This window comes from Mustela erminea, chromosome 9 (assembly GCF_009829155.1).
Source record: "Mustela erminea isolate mMusErm1 chromosome 9, mMusErm1.Pri, whole genome shotgun sequence".
Lineage (NCBI taxonomy): Eukaryota > Metazoa > Chordata > Mammalia > Carnivora > Mustelidae > Mustela > Mustela erminea.
The window spans coordinates 15,207,323-15,226,286 of record NC_045622.1 but is presented as its reverse complement, the minus strand read 5'-3'; the positions used below and the strand labels follow the sequence as shown (position 1 = coordinate 15,226,286).

The 18,964-nt window shown below is 57.6% G+C and overlaps 3 protein-coding genes across 3 annotated transcripts; 2 read left to right on the top strand and 1 right to left on the bottom strand.

Annotated features, from left to right (window-relative positions):
• Window positions 1–3,977: 3,977 nt before the first annotated feature.
• Window positions 3,978–9,473, top strand: MFRP (membrane frizzled-related protein). Its single transcript, XM_032359180.1, has 13 exons — window positions 3,978–4,202; window positions 4,328–4,430; window positions 4,556–4,669; window positions 4,790–4,969; window positions 5,130–5,343; window positions 5,751–5,881; window positions 6,010–6,135; window positions 6,363–6,439; window positions 6,755–6,903; window positions 7,383–7,513; window positions 7,630–7,761; window positions 8,484–8,611; window positions 8,702–9,473. Exons 1-13 carry the CDS (start codon window positions 4,149–4,151, stop codon window positions 8,924–8,926), a joined length of 1,764 nt encoding a protein of 587 aa, XP_032215071.1. The 5' UTR covers window positions 3,978–4,148; the 3' UTR covers window positions 8,927–9,473.
• Window positions 9,474–9,615: 142 nt separating this feature from the next.
• C1QTNF5 (C1q and TNF related 5) lies at window positions 9,616–11,549 on the top strand. Its single transcript, XM_032359181.1, has 3 exons — window positions 9,616–9,786; window positions 10,057–10,311; window positions 10,657–11,549. Exons 2-3 carry the CDS (start codon window positions 10,098–10,100, stop codon window positions 11,172–11,174), a joined length of 732 nt encoding a protein of 243 aa, XP_032215072.1. The 5' UTR covers window positions 9,616–9,786; window positions 10,057–10,097; the 3' UTR covers window positions 11,175–11,549.
• Window positions 11,550–13,218: 1,669 nt separating this feature from the next.
• On the bottom strand, window positions 13,219–16,043 carry RNF26 (ring finger protein 26). Its single transcript, XM_032358983.1, has one exon. The coding sequence runs from the start codon at window positions 15,457–15,459 to the stop codon at window positions 14,155–14,157; it is 1,305 nt and encodes a 434-aa protein (XP_032214874.1). The 5' UTR covers window positions 15,460–16,043; the 3' UTR covers window positions 13,219–14,154.
• Between the last annotated feature and the right edge of the window lie 2,921 nt (window positions 16,044–18,964).

Here is an 18,964-nt window from a genome sequence, read left to right as displayed (position 1 = left end):
TCGGTTCCAGACCCTGGGATCATGACCCAAGCCGAAGACAGAGGCTTTAACCCACTGAGCCACCCAGGCGCCCCCAAAGTACTTTTTCCAAGGTTTAAACAGATTTAACCCTTTAAAGAGATTGCCTCCTTGGGGCACTCAGGGATTTGACTCCTTTGGTTTTATCTTGTAGCTCTTAGTCCTATTCAGACTTTCCCTTTCTGCTGCTGATTTTAGAACTCTGGAAGCAAAAGCCTCTGCCAGTGAGTATTTTATCGGGACTTTTCCTAGCTGCCTTCCTGCTCCAGACACTGAAAAATCAAGGCTCATCTATTCCGTCTTTGAAGAAACAGCAATGTCTGCTGTCAGACTCACATCATGGGATGAGACAGTAGTGGGAGCTTTGCTTCTGTGCATTTTCCAGAAGTGGGAAAAAATAGTGACTCGAACTCTGGGATTTCTCCCTGGCCTGCCCTGGAAGCGGCCTGACCCAAGGTAGTAGTTTCAATGCAGATGATTTCCCCCCAAACAAGTCAACAGGATGGTCTTCAAAATGGAAACAGGTTTCTAGCAAATTGGATGGGAGCCCCAATGGTGTAACTTGCTGCACCTTTCCCTTGGCTAGTTTTTCCCTGGATGTGGACACCACCAATGCATTCCTGTTGTTTTCCACAGGAGAGCAGAGGACTATAGGTAATGTCTGGGCTAGGGGTTCAGCCCGCGCTACCCTTGCTCCCCACTCTCCCTTCTGTACTTAACCTGTGGCGCTTTCTCATTCCCATGGCAACAGGTCTCAGCGCTACACAGATGCCAGACACAATCTGTCCCCATGTTTCTTTATCCACCAGCTTTGCCTCCTAGCAACTGGGATTTCTGCCCCCATTCTTTGCTTACGTTCCAACAGGCCTCCCCCTGGGGAGGAAGGGGGGCTCTCCCCCTGCAACTGCCCTTGTGAGACCTTGAGCAAGAACCTCCCTCTTTCTGGGCCTTGTGCCTCATCTGCATTAAGGAGACTGGACCTTGAAGTTCTCTGCTCAAGTGTCCTCCTAAGTCACTTCTCTAAATATGTGCCTCCAAGTCCCAAGGGAGGGGGCCTTTTGTGCCTCTGATTTCAGTTTTTGAGAGTTACTCTAACTTTTTTTTTTAATATCCCATGCTCAGAAAATACATATTTCTTTCCATAGAGCTTTAGAGTCAGGACCAAAAAGGTCACCTTGTCCATGTTCTCGTTTGGCCAGTGAGGACACAGTGCTAGAGAAGGCTGCCTCCAGCCCACTGGTTTGTCAACGGCAGGGGCAGGACGCTTCTCTTTCCCTCTGAGTACTCTGAGTACTCTGCCTTTTGGGTGAATAATTGACAGCGTTTTGCGGGGTTTTCTGCAGCAAATTTTCCAACCTTGTCTCTGTTGGGAACTGAGCTGAACAGCAGTGTAGCAAGGAAACTCCAACGCCATCCATCCACACACACCCAAAAGCAAAACCAGCACAATCTGTCACATACCTGAGCCCCAGCAGGATCTGGGCCGCACACCTCCAAGGGCCCCGTCCTTCGTTGCTCTAGAGGCGGAAACGAGCACCCGAGGGAGCGGGAGGCAGTGGAGACTAACATTTACAGTCGAAACAAATTACTTAATTGCCCTGAGCCTGTTTCCTCCTCTGTAATCTGCACGTAACAATGCCTACTCAGAGCTGTGTCTAAACATACTAGGTATCCAAACATCCATGTCCCCCACACACACCCACATTTTCAGGACTGCACCGTCACCATCCACAGTGTCTTAGTGGGTGATACTCAGCCAACGTTTGGTTCCCCTATCCTCTCAGGACGCTTGTGCCTTCTTCTCCGACCAACACACATTAAAGACTCAGGAATGCAAAATGTAGCACTGCCCAAATCACAATTAGTGAAGCAGAGCCACAGAAGGGACGATCTAAACCCAAGGGATGGGCATTTCTGATTGCTTGATATTTAGCGTGGCCTGCCTCTTGGAGATCATGGAAGGTTAGCTGGAATGGAGCTTCAGTCTTCCAGGCTCCTAGGGACTAGGGGAGATCCAGAAACAAGGGGATGAGGGTCAAGGCTGGGGCGGCAGTGAACGAGGATAGGAGGACAACGACTGACAGATTTGGGTGGGGAAGAAGAGTCAGATCCTAAGACACTCCCCCGGTGCTGGCCCTGGGAACAAGGAGAAACAAGGCATTCTCCATGAGAGGATGAGCCCGGGGACTTGTCTTTAGCAGGAAGGTCACAGCATGTTCCAGGGACAATGAAGAGGCTGGTCTGGCTGGACTGGAAGTTTGAGCTAGAGAAGTAGCAGGGGAGAAAGCTGGAGAGCCAGGAGTCCCAGAATGTTCCAGCCAAGCTCAGGCTGGCCTCGCCCTTCCTGGTGGCAGAAGAGCAACAGAGAGTCAAGGAGAGACAACGGTGTGTGGGGTCAGCATGGGGGAGTTACAGGAGTTACAGAACCATGCTCTCAGGAATACAGGCAGGAGCCTGAGAGAGCTCAAAACCACTGGAGAGTCACCCTAAGTTCCCCTTGCCAAGAGGATGGCCACGGACAACAGCAAAGCCAGAGAGCAGCTTCCCACCCAGCCTCTGGAAGACCGTGCTGTGTGCTCACAAATGAGAAGACAAATAATGTCTTAGTGTCATCATGGAAATACCTTTGACCCCTCAGACCTTCTAAAAGCAGTCCCCATCCAAGGGCCAGGAGAAAAAGGTGTGCCTCCCCCTATATACAAGCAACACAGGACCCCCAAGGGATGTATGGAGGAGAATCTGGGGGTGCATTTTCTCCCGAGTACAAGGACAGCTGCGTGAGGATCAGAGAATCTGTCTCCTTTGTTTCTTCTCTCCCCTCTGGGTTCCTCACTGGTTCCCACTGTTGCCAAAACCGCACCAGCCCCAGTGGAGGCTGAAAGAGGTGTGTCCTCCAAAGCCTGCTTTTGGATTTCCCCAGCGCTAGATTCAGCTCATGGCTCTGCACCACACCAGCTGTGTGACCCTGGGGAAGCCTCAGCGCCATCATTTGTGAGATGGTTATGCGACCTTGTAGTGTGGCCGAGGGAAGGAAACAACAGGTAAAGCCTCTTGCCTAGGGCCGACTACATAACGGTCTGCAAATGGTCCAGCCACAGAAAGGATGCTGCCTCCCTCATCCTGCCCTGCCCAACTCCCCCAACTCCGCGCAAGCATGGCTAACACAAACCAGGTTAAAAGTCCTTTCTTTTCTCCCTGCAGACATCTGGGCCAGACTGGGTTTTTCCAGAGATAGTCGTCACGGAGGAAGAGGCATGAAGTGGTCTGGTTCACAGAGTGTGGGTTTTCTCTCCCGCAGCAGCAGATGGCACCAAAGGCCACAGCCCAGGGGGGCTGCCCCTGCCCACCCTGTAGGAGGACTTGGCCCCTCTTCCTTCTTCTCTGCCTTTTCTTTGCAGGCTGAAGGGCCTGGGGCAGAGGCAGCCAGCCCCTCCAGCTCCCCTAGTCACATCAGCACGGACAGAAGCAGCCCATGCACACCACGGGCTTCCTGGACTGGCTTAGCTCCTGGTCCTGGCCATACCTGTACTCTCAAGGAGCCTCCCAAAGACCTGGGCTTGGCTACTGCCCCGGACACGGGTGGGAGAACAGCTGGTTTTGTCCAGACCCCTCAGGGTGCCTAGGCCTAAAGCTGCCAAACCCTCACACCCAGCTTCCAAGACTCCCTCATGCCGGCGTGGTCCTCCTTCCCTCCCAGCACCTGTCGGGTGCTCCCTTAATTCTTTGGGTGAGGTGAGGTAAGGGCATGTCCGGCTCTCCTGATCACACCCCGCCCCGATGAGCACCTAGTTTCCTTTGCTGGGTGTTCTCAATCACGAGCTGTGCCTTTAAGGACCGTTGCCCTGAGCCAAGCTCTTGACCTTAGCATCCTCAGCTGAGTTGGATTAAGGAGCCATTTCATGCCTTTGCGAATTCCTTCTGGCTGCTTCTTTCCCCAACATAGGGACGGAGTAGCCAGTGGTCTGAACCAATCGGCCAAGGGCGGTCTGAGAGTCCATCTAGCCCGGCAGCCCCTTCCCGAAGGGAGCAGAGACTGCCCCTCTGATAGGCAGTTTGGGATCAGGGAGTGAGCCCTTGGTGGCCTTGGGCGATCACAGGGACTCCCAGAAAGCCATGCAGAGCCTTGAGCCATGAAGGAATGCTCAGATGTCATCCTGTGTGTGGAGACGACAGAACTGAGCAAGGTAAGAGTAACATAGGACTGCTCTCTCGAGACCCAGATCCCTGCCTAGGGCTGGCCATGTCTGGGGGCCATGCTGGCCTGGCAGTACGGCCACTGGCCCTCAGCCCTCCAGTCTTTCCCTTCCAGACTGAGTTCTGCAATCCTGCTTTTGAGCCTGAATTGGGGCCACCTTGCCCTCCAGTGGCCTTCCGGGAGGATGCCAGCCACAGCATCCCAGCTCCCCGGCATGGTAACCATCTCAAGGAGTGACCTGCATGGGGGCGGGGCGGGGGGGTGGACAGAGAAACCCAGGAACCGAGAACAGTATGAGGGTTGCCCAGGGAGCTCTCAAGGTCCCACCCCACCCACCCACAGGCCGGCGCTCCCGAGGGCTGCAGCCGGACTGCCACTTCTCCTGGCTGTGCGTCCTCCTGCTGGCCGGCCTGCTGCTCCTGCTGCTTGGGCTCCTGGTGGCCGTCATTCTGGCTCGTGAGTGCCTGGCCCTGCCTGGCAGGAGGGCCTGGGGATGAGATTCCACGAGCCATTCTATCTGTCACCTCTGAGGAACCGGCTCCTCTGAATCCCACTCCCCTCTCTTCCCACCTGCAGAGTTGCGGGCTACACCCCTGTCTGGGGCCTCTTATCCGCCACTGCCTGCCCAAGGCCTGACCCCCAGTGGGACCAGCCCCCCAGCCCCCACCAGCCTTTCCACCACCACCACGTCTCCGGCATCTGGGAATCCCAAAGGACAGCCGGAGGAGGCAGGCCTGAGCCCCTCACCCCAGCCCAGTGAGTACCCAGGGAAGATCTTTCTGGAGAAGAGCCCAAGATGGCAGGAGGATGGCTGGGGGGGGGGGGCGGTAAGTGCAGGAAGTCCGGGAGCCTTGGAAATAAAAGGGTCTCGCTCCTTTTGACCTCAGAACTCGAACTCTAACCTTCTTCTCCGCAGCCTGTGGGGGCCTCCTTCCTGGCCCAAGGGGCTTCTTCAGCAGCCCCAATTACCCAGACCCTTACCCACCCAACGCCCACTGCGTGTGGCATATCCAGGTGGCAGCAGACCGCGCGATACAGCTCAAGATTGAGTCGCTCAGCGTGGAGAGTGTGGTCTCCTGTCTTTTCGATCGCTTGGAAATCTCCCCTGAGCCTGAAGGCCCCCTCCTCAGGTGGGTGCCCTTGCCCCCAGGAGATCTCACCCCTGCTCTGCATCATTGTCCAGAGGACAGAACAGGGAAGCAGCCACGGGAAGGGCTGGCCTGGGAGGAAACCGAGGGACCCGACCATGGGGCCCAGCTCTGCCTCCAGCCTGCTGCATGACCTTGGGGAGGTCACTGCCGCTCGCTCTCTATCAGATGGAGCTCCCACCTCTGTTGCCCATGAATAGATGCCCACAAGGACGGGTGCACATGGCTCTCAGGAAAGTGAAAGCTCCCTGGGAAAGGAAAGGACTCTTTTTGACCCCATCCTCCCCAGGTCAGGGCTTGAGGCAGGAGGACCACAGGGCCCAGGCAGCCTCCACTCCGGCTGGCCCTGAGCTCTGAGCCTCCGTCACCCCCAACCTGGCTCCTTGCAGAGTGTGTGGGAGGGTGCCTCCCCCCACACTCAACACCAACGCCAGCCGCCTGCGGGTGGCCTTCGTCTCCGACAGCAGCGTGGAAGGATTTGGCTTCCATGCCTGGTACCAGGCTGTGGCTCCCGGCACCGGTGAGTGTTCCGCCACCCCGCCTCCGGCCGCCTCTCAAGCTTCCACTTCCCTCCCCTCCAGACATTCCCAGCCCCAGCAATGGGGTTGGAGACTCTGGGAGGTTCTGAATCCAGACGCCCCTCCCCAGGGAGCTGTGCTCCTGATGAGTTCCCCTGTGACCAGCTCCTCTGCCTGCTGCCTGACTCAGTGTGCGACGGTTTTGCCAACTGTGCTGATGGCAGCGATGAGACCAACTGCAGTGCCAAGTTCTTGGGTACGGGCCCCACCAGGCGCAGGGCGCGTACTGTCTATGGGCATCCCACCCGGGTTCGGCCGGGACTCCCCAGCTCTGGCCCAGCCCCAGACTTGCCCGGATATTCTCCTGGCCCAGAAGCTGCTTCCTTGTGGGACTGGCCCAGGCTCTCCCCTGTGGTCCCCGCCTGGCCAGTGGGCCAAGGCCCAGACCCTGGCAGACTCCTGCGCTCCTCCTCCCCTCTGCAGGGTGCGGGGGGAATCTGACTGGGCTCCAGGGCACCTTCTCGGCCCCGGGGGACCTGCAGAGCTACCCTCACCAGCAGGTAAGGGAGTGGGGCAGACACACACGGGTTAGTGTGACCTGGAACAGTGTGGGAGGTGCTGCCCGGCTCTTGGGAACGTCAGATCCAACAGGCAGCAAGCGGGGGGGCGGGGGCAGTCCTTAGTGCTTACTGGGTAGCCTGTAAGCACTTAGTGCTCACTGGTAGCTCCACTGATGCAGAGAGCTTGGTGGGCTGCCCGCTCCCGCACCCTGCCCAGCCCCCTGCAGAGAGAAAACCCTTCTGGAGCCCTGCCTAGATGCCCAGAGCAGGATGGGAGAAGGAGCCCTGACCCCCTCCCTCCGTACCCTCCCCTAGCTCTGCACCTGGCACATCTCAGTGCCCGCAGGACACGGCCTAGAGCTGCGCTTCCACAACTTTAGCCTGCAAGCCCAGGAAGAGTGCAAGCTGGACTATGTGGCCGTGTATGAGGCCAGTGACGCGGGGGCCCTTGGCCTCCTAGGCAGGTAGCTGCCCGAGCAGAAGCCCCAGAGAAATTCCATCCTCCGCGGTCTGATGGTCAAGGCCTCCCCCAGATTCACCCTGCCCTCTCCCTGTCCCTGTCTTCTGTTCTAAGCCAGAGGTCTCTCTACTGTCACCCCAGGAAGAGGCTTGTCCTTCCTCAGCCCAAAGCCTTTGTTCAGCTTTGCCCCTGTGCAGAAGGTCATTTCCCAGTACCCTCCCTACCCAGTTCTCCTGCCCCGTGTGGCCCATTCCCACTTCCCCTCAAACCCTCACTGGTGTTTCCCATCTCTGACTGGCTCAAGTTCAAGCAGTTTGCTTAATTCTTTGCCAACCGAATATGTGTGTCTTTCTCCCAGGCCGTAAATGCCATGTGTCCTATCCCCTCAGGCCTGCCCCTGGGCACCAGCTCAGAGGGAGGCCCACGGGAACAGCCTGGGTGGGCCAAGGCTCCCTGCCCAGGCGCTCTCTCTGCCTCGGGCAGGTTCTGCGGAGCAGAGCCTCCGCCTCGCCTCATCTCCTTGCACCAGCAGCTGGTGGTGCTCTTCAGGACAGACCGCGGCATCGGCACCGGGGGCTTCTCTGCCACCTACCGGGCCCTCAACACCACCGAGAGTAGGTACCCCTGGGGGTACAGGTGCAGAAAGCCTCCAAACCCGGGCAGAGAACCGCAAAGGTAGTATGGGGGCACAGGCCTATCCCAGGGCACTGCTGTGACCCTATGCCTGCAGATCCCTGTGGCGCCAGTGAGTTCTCCTGCCGCGACGGAGGGTGTAAGAGTCTGCAGTGGACGTGTGACACATGGAGGCGCTGCCCAGACAGTGGTGATGACAGCTGCAGCAGCCCCTTGTTCCCACCCCCAGGTGAGAAGCCCCCTCCCCCCCAGAACACCGTGGTGGGGGGAGGGGAGGCCGGAGCAGGCTTGGGGCCCATTCATAAAAGCCCCACTGGCACACTTCATCACAGCCCACCTATGTCCGCCCCAACCCCCCCACCCCCGCATGGGGAGACTCCGAAGAGTCCGGGGAGGGATTCTCCCCCTGGGCTGCCAACGGTACCCGACACCACCCCCAAGGGAAGTGGGGATCTGGGAGTCAATGATTGGGGCTTCAAGAACCAGCCCAGCCTGGTCACACAGAGAACCCCTCTGCACAGTCCACCTCGGAGAGGAAGCTGAAGGGCGCCTGGCTGGCTTAGTCAGCAGAGGATGTGACTCTTGATATTGGGGTCACGAATTCAAGCCCCACATTGGGTGTGGGGCCTACTTTAAAAAAAAAAAAAGAGGATGATGAGGATGATGATGAAGTCAAGAGCAGGGGAGTTCCTTCCAGATGCCAGCAGTCTCTGCCAATGGCAGTGTCCTGTGCTCCCGAGATCAAAGAGACTCCTCCTGCATGATGCCCAGGGCTGACAAAGGATGTTTGGGCGGGCTCTTGAGGATAATGGGCACCCGTGATGTGGGCAAAGCATGTCTCCGTGTTATCTCCTTTGAGTCCCACAACAACCCCCAAATGACCCAGAGAGAACATTTTGGTGACTTGCCCCAGGTCGCCAGCGTGTACCCCCTCCTGTGATTCTCTTACAGAGCTGGCTTGTGAGCCTGTCCAGGTGGAGATGTGCACTGGCCTGAGCTACAACACCACGGCCTTCCCGAACATCTGGGTGGGCATGGCCACCCAGGAGGAGGTGGTGGAGATCCTCAGAGGTTATAAGGTGCTCTGGGCAGAGATTAGCAAGGACCCCCAGGAAGTGGAGGGAGCCTAGTGGGTGGGGTGCCTGAGGGCTGATTTCCTCCTTCCACAGAGCCTGACAAGTCTGCCCTGCTACCAGAGTTTCCGGAGGCTTCTCTGCGGACTGCTTGTGCCCCACTGCACTCCCATAGGCAGTGTCCTTCCCCCCTGCCGCTCTGTCTGCCAGGAGGCTGAGCGTCAGTGCCAGTCTGGCCTGGCTCTACTGGGTACCCCCTGGCCTTTCAACTGCAACAGGCTGCCCGAGGCAGCTGGCCTGGAGGCCTGTGCCCAGCCCTGACCCCAGGCTGGGCCCCTGCCCCTCTGCCCCCCTGTCCACCTCTGCCGATCAGGCGGGGCAGGCATGGGACAAAGGAAGGAGGACCAGCCTTGGACTCTGGCCAACCTCTCTGGAGGCTCCCAGGGAGAGGAAGAGGAGTAGTCGGCAGGGCTAATGGAAGCTTCTCTGTCCTGTTCCTTGCCCCCAGCTCCACACGGTGCCATTAACTGTGAGGACCGCCTCGCACCCAAACATCAGACCCCGATTTCTAATCTCCTGCCTTCCCCTCTCTGGAGACGTACATTTTCAGGTTCTCCACCAGCTGCCTTCTGACTCGTTCAGTTATTCAATGAAAAGCATTGAGGGCCTAGTAATGCGGCAGGCCCTGTTCTGAGTCCTGGGGATCCAGCTGTCCGTCTGCCTCTAGAACTCTCCCCCCTCTGTTCTCAGCTTCTGTTCCCCACCACCACCACCACCACCACCATGAGTCTTGGCCTTGGTCTCTTGTCACCGCACCATCTCTCCTTCCGGCCTGCCTTGGAGCAGTGGGTGCCCGGAATGTCTGTCGGAGTGTCTGTCCTGCACAGCTCTGCCTCCGTGTGCCCAGCTAAGACTCCCTCCGCCTCCTTTCTCCCCCAAACCTTGGTCGGCAGCCAGGCGACACCACGAGTTATTTCCCTATTTCCCTGCCGGGAGCTCTTGGCCCCTGAACAACTGGTTTCCTCTTGGAGTCTGGGAGGAGCAGAGCAGAGCCGGCAGGGAGTGAACCCGGACCAGGGCAGGGGACGCCTGGAGGGGGAGAAGCACAGGGGCGGGGCAGGGGTCAGCTGGAGGGTCCGAAGTAGCCAGCGCCCCAAGGAGGCCCCGGGAGACGGGAGGGGGTGAGTGTGGTGGAGGGCGGGAGGGGGGTGGGGACGGGAGGGCCACAGGGTGGAGTGGGGTGAGGGGAGCTGCCTGCCTCTCCTGTCCCCTGACCTCCGGCTCCCTCCCGGTCCTCGGCTCTGGGGGAAGCCCCTCCTTCGTCCCCCCGCGGGCCGCTTAGCCTTAGGCCCATGGCAGTGGGGTGGGGACCCACCCGGCCGCCTCGGGGGCGGGGAGAGAGGAGGGTGCCTGGATTCTGGGTCCCGACTCCCGTCCCGCCTGGCTCGCAGACTTTGAGGACCCCGGCGGCCGGAGTCCCCGTGCCAGCGCCATGAGGCCCCTCGTCGCCCTGCTGCTCCTGGGCTTGGCGGCCGGCTCGCCCCCGCTGGACGACAACAAGATCCCCAGCCTGTGCCCGGGGCACCCCGGCCTTCCCGGCACGCCGGGCCACCACGGCAGCCAGGGCCTGCCCGGCCGCGACGGCCGCGACGGCCGCGACGGCGCGCCCGGGGCTCCGGGAGAGAAAGGCGAGGGCGGGAGTCCGGGTAAGAAGGCGGCGGAGTCGCCGTCCACGGGGCTGTCCGCGCTCGTCTGGCCGAGGGCCGGGGCTCGGGGTCCCGCCAGGGGGCGCCGCCGGACTCAGGAAGCGGGGCGCGGGGAGGGTGACGCAGCCCGAGGCGGCCGCTGCTTCGGGGACCCTCTCCTGCGGGCGACGGGGCCCGGGAAGCTGGCGGTAGGGTGGCCCTTGCCCTGGAATCGGCGTCCGGGAGCCCCAGGAAGGGTGGGGAGGGTGCCGAGCGGCGCCCCCGACACCCCCGGCTACGGGGTCGGGTGGGGGTTTGTGGGCACAGCTGCCACACTCGTCCTAACCGCGCCCCTCACTCCCGCAGGGCTGCCGGGGCCCCGAGGGGAGCCCGGGCCGCGAGGAGAGGCGGGACCCGTGGGAGCCACCGGGCCTGCAGGCGAGTGCTCTGTGCCTCCGCGCTCCGCCTTCAGCGCCAAGCGCTCCGAGAGCCGGGTGCCTCCGCTGTCGGACGCGCCCCTACCCTTCGACCGCGTGCTGGTGAACGAGCAGGGACATTACGACGCCACCACCGGCAAGTTCACCTGCCAGGTGCCCGGCGTCTACTACTTCGCGGTCCACGCCACCGTCTACCGGGCTAGCCTGCAATTCGATCTGGTCAAGAATGGCGAGTCCATAGCCTCTTTCTTCCAGTTTTTTGGGGGGTGGCCCAAACCAGCCTCGCTCTCCGGGGGTGCCATGGTAAGGCTGGAGCCAGAGGACCAGGTGTGGGTGCAGGTGGGTGTGGGTGATTACATTGGCATCTATGCCAGCATCAAGACAGACAGCACCTTCTCGGGGTTTCTGGTGTATTCTGACTGGCACAACTCCCCTGTCTTTGCTTGACACCCACTGGAAAGTGAGCTCAAGCTCTCTCACTCCTGGCAAGGAGGGTATGACACTGACAGCCACATCATCTGGGAGGGCTGGCCCCCCCCCTTGGGATGTTGTGAAGGACTCCGTCCTGCTGCTGGCAGAGAATGGGGACAGAGGCTGTCTGAGATCAGGGCTGGCAGTGTGGTGCATTGGCTGGATTTCTGCCCAAAACAAAAGGAGCGCTCTGTGCTGGCAGGTGTGGGTCCCCCAGTTGTTCTGGCCCAAGACCCCAGAGGTGGGGTGCCCTCTTCCTGGTGCGCTGCTTCTCTGGGTTCTCCCTTGTCCCTCCTCCGCCTGGGCCCTTTTCTCAGAGATTATTCAATAAATCAAACAAAACAAAAACAACCTAGTGGCTCAGCCTTTCCTCATTGTGGTGGGGATGCCCTGGTGATGAGGATGGGGAGGAGAGAGGGAGTGATGGGGAAGATGTGCAGGGTGGTGCCCAGACAGAAGGAAGGGCTCTTGGGCTGGATGAGCCATGGGATAGGAAATACAGGGCCAGGTGAATGAGAAGCCGCTCCATAGAGCTGTCCCCTGAGTTGTGTTGGTTGTGAACAGGAGTGCTTGGCTGGAGAGGGTGCTCTTCTGGCATGGGGCTCTGGCCAGCTTTTTCTGACTCAAAGATGTCATATGAACTGGGCGGGGGCTACCTTCGCCACACACTACCCTGATCAACAAAAAGGATCCCCGTGTGTGCATTTGTGACCGCTCTGGTCTCTAGATGACTGGAAAGCTATTTCTCTGTCCCCCCACGCCAGGGAAGTGCTGTGTTCTGGGCGGCTAGAGATAAAGTAGTTTCTGAGCTGACCACAAGAGGGCGTCCCAACTCCAGAATGCAGCGATGATCCTGGAGCGCTTGAGCTCAAGGCTGCTAGGGTACTTAGGGAGAGGACGGCTATTGAGGTCTGCCAGTGTAATTCCAGATGGGGGTACAGGAAAAGGGGGTCCTTTGCTCCCAGCTCAGGAAGTTTATCTTCTCTCATAAAATGTTTATCCTCACATTAAACAGAGACTGGAAGGAGCGGAACCTCCCCTTGCTCACCTCCCTCTCTAGGGCTTGGGGGAGGGGGAGAAAAGCCTTCCCCAGGCCTCCCAGCTCCAAGATGGATGTGGTGAAACCGCCCCCGCCCTCCACCGCGCTGGGCATAGCCTGGGTGGGCCGCGCCACTAAGTCTGAGGGTAGCCACAAAGCCCCTTCAAGGTTCCCCTCCTCTGACCTTCAGACGCCAGCCCCAGCCCCACCCCCATCCCAATGACTAACAAGCCAGGGCTTGCCAGACCCACAATCAGTTCAGCCTCTCAACCCCTGAGAATGTGGAGGGGCCTCTTCTCAGTTTCTTTCTAACTTACCCTCCCTCCACACCCCCTCCACCACCCCCAACCCCACCATCCCCACTCCACTAACCACCCAACAGCTTCCAGAAGGCTGCCCTGGCATTATGCTCCTAGATTTAACGTACAATTATGCGGGAGTGTCCCCCCTCCGTCTTGCTGGGCCTGTGAGGGCAGATATGAACATGGGGACTGGGATTGGGTCCTGGACTTCAGCTCCCAGCTCTCCGCCAGGAGGCCTCACAGCCCCACTCCAGCCCAAGGGACACAAAGACAAGCACCAGGCTCCTCCAGGGACTGGACGGTAGACTGGAGTGCAGGCAGCAGGAACCCCAAATTCCCTTCTGGGAAGAGCGGCACTAGAGAAGCTGGGAAGCCAACTCAAGGCATGGGAATGTTCCCACGCCTCTCTACCAGGGCTTCAATCTGGCAAGAGTAAAAAAGACTGGGAGGATTTTCCCAAAAGCCAGGTATGTGAGGGCACAAATTGGAGGGGGCGGAAGCTAATCCAGCAACACCTGGCATGGGCTCTCTCCAAGGTACAGTCCTCACATCCTCTCTTATCTCCTTCCCCACCAGGTCCCCTACAGACCGCAGTGACTCCAGCAGGACTCAAAGACCCTGCTGCAGCCCCAGTTACTCTGACCAGCTGGTCTCCCCTGTAAGGATGCACACAGAGGCCTTCAGAGCTGTCAAGAGAAATTTATTCACCAGAAATTGGGCCGGACAGACCCATCTGGGTCAGACAGACCCATCAGGGAGCTGCATACTCCTAGGATGGCCCCTTCCATATTTGGACCCTAGTGAAATGTGCAGTCTGCCCTCCCCAGTGCCAGGGAGAGACAAACAGAAGGGGAATGCCATTGTTCTCTGTGATGTGGGGAGTGAAAGGGGTAGGAGTAGAAATCTGGTTATCCCTTCTGAGGCTCCCAGTGGAGCTGGGGTGCCAGAGGGTAACATGGTCCCAAAGCCGGGTGCAGACACCCACCCCCCCAAGGAGTAAACTCTTGATCCTAGCTGTTGGATCAGGTTGGGAGGGAACCTCATAAGATCAAGATAGGCAGAAGTGGTCACGCTAAGTGCACCTGATAGATACTATCCCCAAGGCCTACCAGTGCACAGGTGTTCTGGCTGGAAGCAAAGGTTCAAGTTCATTCCAAGGCCCTTGCGTTACCAAAACATCCGAAGGACAGTGATGTGTTGTGGCTGCAGAAGCTGGGGAGGAAATGGGGAGGGGTCAGGGAGAGGACCTGCAAATCCCCCACAGAAACACCAGAAGTAGAAGGGGAGCCCCAGAGGTTGGCATCTGGATGGGCCCTGGCAAGCTGGAGGGGGGTCCACAGCAGTCTCAGGGCCTTGCATAGTGACACACTCACCACCTCTGGCATCACACAGGGGTGCATTGGGTGAGAAAAAGCTGTTACCCAGCCCCACCCAGCTCACAGTCTTCCAGAGTAGCCTATCTCAATGTCCTGGATGTATGGCTTGGAGGCTCGGCATGATGGCCATGGGGGCAGGAGGGAATTCAGGCCAGGAACCAAGAGGTCAGGTGTGAAAGCTGTCCTAGCGCAGGTGGCTTCATGGAGCACAGCAGAGCGGGCAGGCAGGGAAGGAGTCTTCAGAGGTAGACATTGAGGGTCTGCAGAATGCCCCGGCGGCAGAGTGGGCAGTTGCGGTGATAGACAGGGTGGCGCATGAGGATCTCAGTGCAAGCCTGGCACAGGCACAGGTGCCGACAGGGCAGAAGCAGCACCGTCTTGCTCTGGTCCTGGCAGATGACACATTTCTTCCGCTCCTCCTGCTCCTTGAGCAACTTCCACGGGTCTTGCCCTGCTACAGACTCTTCCTCGTTGAGCCTCTCCCGCCCGCGAGCAGCTGTTGCTCTGGCCGTCCTGACCTCTTCTGCCTCTTCTGCCTCTGATCTGGAACCTGCTTCGGGAAGAATGTCCTGTCGCCAGGTCCTGGCTGAGGGCACCCTCCTAGGGCCACCCTGAGGGGCCCCAGGAGCCCCTCCCCGGTTTGGCCAGGAGGCCAGCTGCAGGCTGCGGCTCCAGACTCGGCGCCAGGCCTCCAAGTCCAGTGCTAGGCGAGACAGCCGCACCACATCCTCTCGGAGCCGGTGGTAGGATGGCCGGGCGTGGAGCTGACTGAGTGCCCGGGTGGCCAGTCTCAGGGTGAGGTCCGGGTGCAACACAGTCACCGTCACTGCCAGCACGCAAGCCAGCAGCACCAGGCCGGTGACGTTGACAAGCACGAAGCTGGCCAGGAGACGGGCAGCTGACGCTAGGAGCTCCAGTGCTAGCTGGCAGGGGGTCCAGAGGAGGATGGCCATGGCCACGGCACTGCTGGAAATGTGGGCTAGGAAGGCAGCTACAACGTCCGTCATCCTCCACAGGGGCCCCATCACTGCATCCCACAGGGCCAGCATCAGGGAGAAAAAGTTCTGAGTGCCAATGAGGCAGATGTTCACCAGGCTGTTGATCACGTAGGCCACCAGACTCATGGCAATGGCACAGATGTCACAGGCCTGGCGCAGCAAAGCATGGCCATTGGAGACCACATTGAGGACACCTCGGTGCAGTATCTCCCGGCTCCTCAGTGCCCCGTGAGAGGCCAGGTGCCCCAGGAGCTTTAAGCTCTCCAGGCCAGAGCAGCAGCTGTACAGCAGGGTACATAAGGCCTGCAACCCCCCAAAGGTGAACCGCACCAAGGCTTCAATCAAGGCCAGCAATGAAAGCAGGACTCCGCGGCCCAAGTGTAAAAGACTAGTCAGTACCGTGTGTGGCAGGTTGTAGATGAAGGCCAGGAGCCAGGCCAGGGAAGCCAGGAGGGAGGACACCAGCAGGAAGTTGAGGTCCAACACCAAGGTCAGCAGGTCCAGCACAAGGCCCACCCCATTCACTATCAGGTACACAGCCTCCATGATAGGGCTGTGGAGGTTAATCCAAAAGGAAGTCTGGCTCCAGGCTGAGGGGGGTGTCAAGGCTGATAATATTGGGGGGCGTCGGGGATTAATTTGGAAGGGAAGTGAGCCGTCTCCAAGCCAGGGAGAACCAAGAATCTGAGGAAGAAGTGGGTTAGAGCGGGGTGGAGTCTCAGTGGAGGGAAAGGGGGCCAGGTGCCGGTCCAGAAGTCCCGGTTTTGAAGTCGGGCTGTCTGGGAAAGAAGAGGCCAAACATCTCTAAAGTGGAGGTAAGCCCGGTCTGGAGGAGAGAGCTCAGCTTTGGAGGCCTGGTGGTGGCGAACCACGACCGGGCAGTGGGTCAGACCGAGAGGAGACCGGGAACGGATGGTTTCGGGCCGGGGCCGGGTGGGGGCGGCGCAGGCTGGGCGCGGGCTCGCGGCCCAGCTACGCAGGTACCCCTGTCCCCGCCCGGCCCCCGTCCTCTGGGCTCGCGGCGCTTTGCGTCCAAAGGGGTAGTGGGAAAGGGCGTCAGCCTCAGCAAACCCCAAACGCGGCCTCTACTCCGCTGGGCGCCGCCATCTTGTGTGCGAAGGGGTGGGGCAAAAATCGTGACGAGGAGGGCGGGACCATGAGCTCCGGCCAATCGTTGAGAAGGAACAGCAGGAAACATCTAGCGCTCATTGGTCCGTTTGAACCGCGCCCAAATGTATTTACTCTCTCCAAAGGGAAGAACGGAGACAGATTGAAATCCCCGCCCCCTTGAGGCGGCGATTGGTCAGTTGACGCGCAGAAGCCGACTAGGCCCTCCTCCTAGCCCCGCCCCAAACAGAGCAGGAGTTTGGACTGGGCCAAATGCCAGTGCTGTTCTTTCTCCTGGCTCCGGGTCGTGAATTTTTTAGGTGAGAGTCGCAGGTTACTGCCTCTGAGCTGGGCTCCGGGATTGCACCGCCTCCACACCCTTCGCAGACTTCTGTCTATCCATTCGTCCTCCTTCGTTCATTCATTTAGTCTATTATTTATTGAGTTACTGCAGATATGTTGGGGTTACAAAAAATGTTTCAGAGGGTGTGCCCTCAAGCCGGTCACAAGGGGAAGCACATTGTCACAGGGGATTCCCAAGATGCTGTTCCAGACTGTTTCCTTCAGCGTCATCAGCTTTTCTCGGCATCTTCAGGAGATTATCTCATTGTCATTATGCCAAGGAGCCCGCAGACCAGAAATAGCTCACCCTCCTTCACTAGTGCCTATTAATTTGTTTACTTGAACATTCTAGTTCCATATCTACCCCTGGGTGGCTCTAGATTCCTCAATAAGTTATGTTTTCCTTCAATATTCAAAATATATTTGAGACCCCATCCCCAATCTGCTGGGAAACCTGGTGTTGTCTACTAATGCCAAGGATACCTGAGGATCTCATCCTTCCCCCTTTGTTTCAATTAACCGCTTGCTTCAATGCTTCATTTCCATCCTGGCCTGGACTCCCCGACTTCACCCACCTAACCCCAGACGCTGCCTTAATCCCTCACCCCCCAATGCCCCACTGATAGGAAGCTGAGTTATGCAGCAAGCCTTTAATGAGCTGTGGCGGTCCCACCAGGGGTGACAGCACAGTGCAGAGCAAGGACTGCAGTTTCTTTCTTTCTTTCTTTCTTTCTTTTTTTTTAACTTTATTTATTTATTTGACAGACAGAGATCACAAGTAATCAGAGCAGGGGGATGGGTTTAGCAGGCTCCCTGCTGAGCAGAGATTCCCAGGACCCTGAGATCAGGACCTGAGCCAAAGGCAGAGGCTTAACCCACTGAGCCACCCAGGTGCCCCAAGGACTACAGTTTCTAAAACTCCACTGGTTTTGCCCCAGCCTTTCTCTCACACCTGTCAGGCCCCAACTTAATATTTTCTCTGAGATGTGTTTTTCCTTCCTCTTCCTCTTCCTCTTGGGTTTTCCCTTCCCTTTCTGTAGCCATCAGACTCCCAACTTCCTATTTTGTTATATAATTTTACAGTATACTCTGTCTCTACCCCCAAGCCAAGATAAACTCTAACCACAAAATGCTAATCTCTCTAAACAAAGGAGAATAATGTAAGGATTTGTATTAGCCTCCTGCTCAGGGCATGGCCTGTTTCTGTTATTGATGCTGACGCTTTTATTGTCCAACTGTGCCTTTTCCCCCAGTTTCAAATCTTGGCGAATACACCCACCTCTCCTTCAAGATATTTGATCTCCCCACCTGTAACCTGTTCTATTCAGAAATGTTAGCTGTTCAGTGAACACCTCCTGGGTTCCTAGTCTGTCTTCCTGTAGCACTTCCTGTCAGTGGCCACTTCCTCCACCCGGGGCCCTGGACATTACCCTCTCCTGTATTCTTTCATGGCCCCTCTCTACTCCCTACATGACGATTTCTGAATCTCTGCCTTCAGCAACCATTTCCTGGGCACAGACAGCGCCTGGATATCACACTGGTGCTTCAAATTCAGCATGTCCAGGGGCACCTGGGTGGCTCAGTCAGTTAAACGTCTGGGATCGTGATCTCAGGTCCTGGGATTGAAACTCTTGTGGGGCTCCCTGCTCCGTGGGAAAAATGCTTCTCCCTCTCCCTCTGCCTGCGGCCACTGCACCCCAGCCACTTGTGCCTTCTCTCTGTCAAATAAATATGTAAGAACCTTAAAAAAAATTTTTTTTAGAAAATGAACCGACTCCACATGTCCAAAATCAAACTCAGAAAACTTGCTGTGCCTACACTGTGTGCAGTTAACCAGCCAGCTTTCCACAGCAAGAAAGACCTTCTTGAAATGGGAAGGATCCTCTAAAATAGTATTTCTATTAGTTTGAGACCAAAACTTCCCCTCTGAGTGATCTGGGGCTCACCGTAGCCACTTTGAATGAACTAGAACTTTGACATCCAGCCACACAGCTGTGGGCAGGCAGAGGTGATGTGGGGCCACAATTCTTGTGACAAATGATTTGCTGTCTTACAAAATGCTCTTCATTTTTTTTAAATTTTATTTTTAATTTATTTATTTGACAGACAGATCACAAGTAGGCCGAGAGGCAGGCAGAGAGAGAGGAGGAAGCAGGTTCCCCGCTGAACAGAGAGCAGAGATCCCAGGACCCTGAGATCATGACCTGAGCCAAAGGCAGAGGCTTTAACCCACTGAGCCACCCAGGCACCCCAGTGCTCTTCATTCTTGAGCTGAAAAGGACCATGTGAACACAATGCAAAAGAAGCACTGGGATGACACTCCCTTTGAAAAAGCCAACGTATTTCGCCATGTAGCAGAATTATAAACCAACCATTCCCCTTGAGTTGACCATGGAAATGGGGGCTGGCCTTGGAGTCAAGTGGTATTGCTACTAACTTGATAATGTGTCTTTCTCCTCCAGGACTATGTTTCAGATAAGAGCCTCTTCAAACCCACAGTTGCCAAAGCAGGGGTCATCATCTATTCGGAGGCTGGAGAGAGAAGACAAAAATGTTGGTGGAAAAGAGCCGACACCAACTGACAGTCAGGAAGAAGTTCAAG

What these genes read in the sequence shown, in the direction of transcription:
- MFRP (XM_032359180.1), top strand. Translation starts at nt 4,149, where the DNA reads ATGAAGGAATGCTCAGATGTCATCCTGTGTGTGGAGACGACAGAACTG. An exon ending in GAGCCCCTCACCCCAGCCCA is followed by an intron (nt 4,970 to 5,129) that starts GTGAGTACCCAG and finishes TCTTCTCCGCAG; the next exon opens with CCTGTGGGGGCCTCCTTCCT. An exon ending in GGCCCTCAACACCACCGAGA is followed by an intron (nt 7,514 to 7,629) that starts GTAGGTACCCCT and finishes CTATGCCTGCAG; the next exon opens with ATCCCTGTGGCGCCAGTGAG.
- C1QTNF5 (XM_032359181.1), top strand. Translation starts at nt 10,098, where the DNA reads ATGAGGCCCCTCGTCGCCCTGCTGCTCCTGGGCTTGGCGGCCGGCTCG. An exon ending in AGGCGAGGGCGGGAGTCCGG is followed by an intron (nt 10,312 to 10,656) that starts GTAAGAAGGCGG and finishes TCACTCCCGCAG; the next exon opens with GGCTGCCGGGGCCCCGAGGG.
- RNF26 (XM_032358983.1), bottom strand. Translation starts at nt 15,459, where the DNA reads ATGGAGGCTGTGTACCTGATAGTGAATGGGGTGGGCCTTGTGCTGGAC.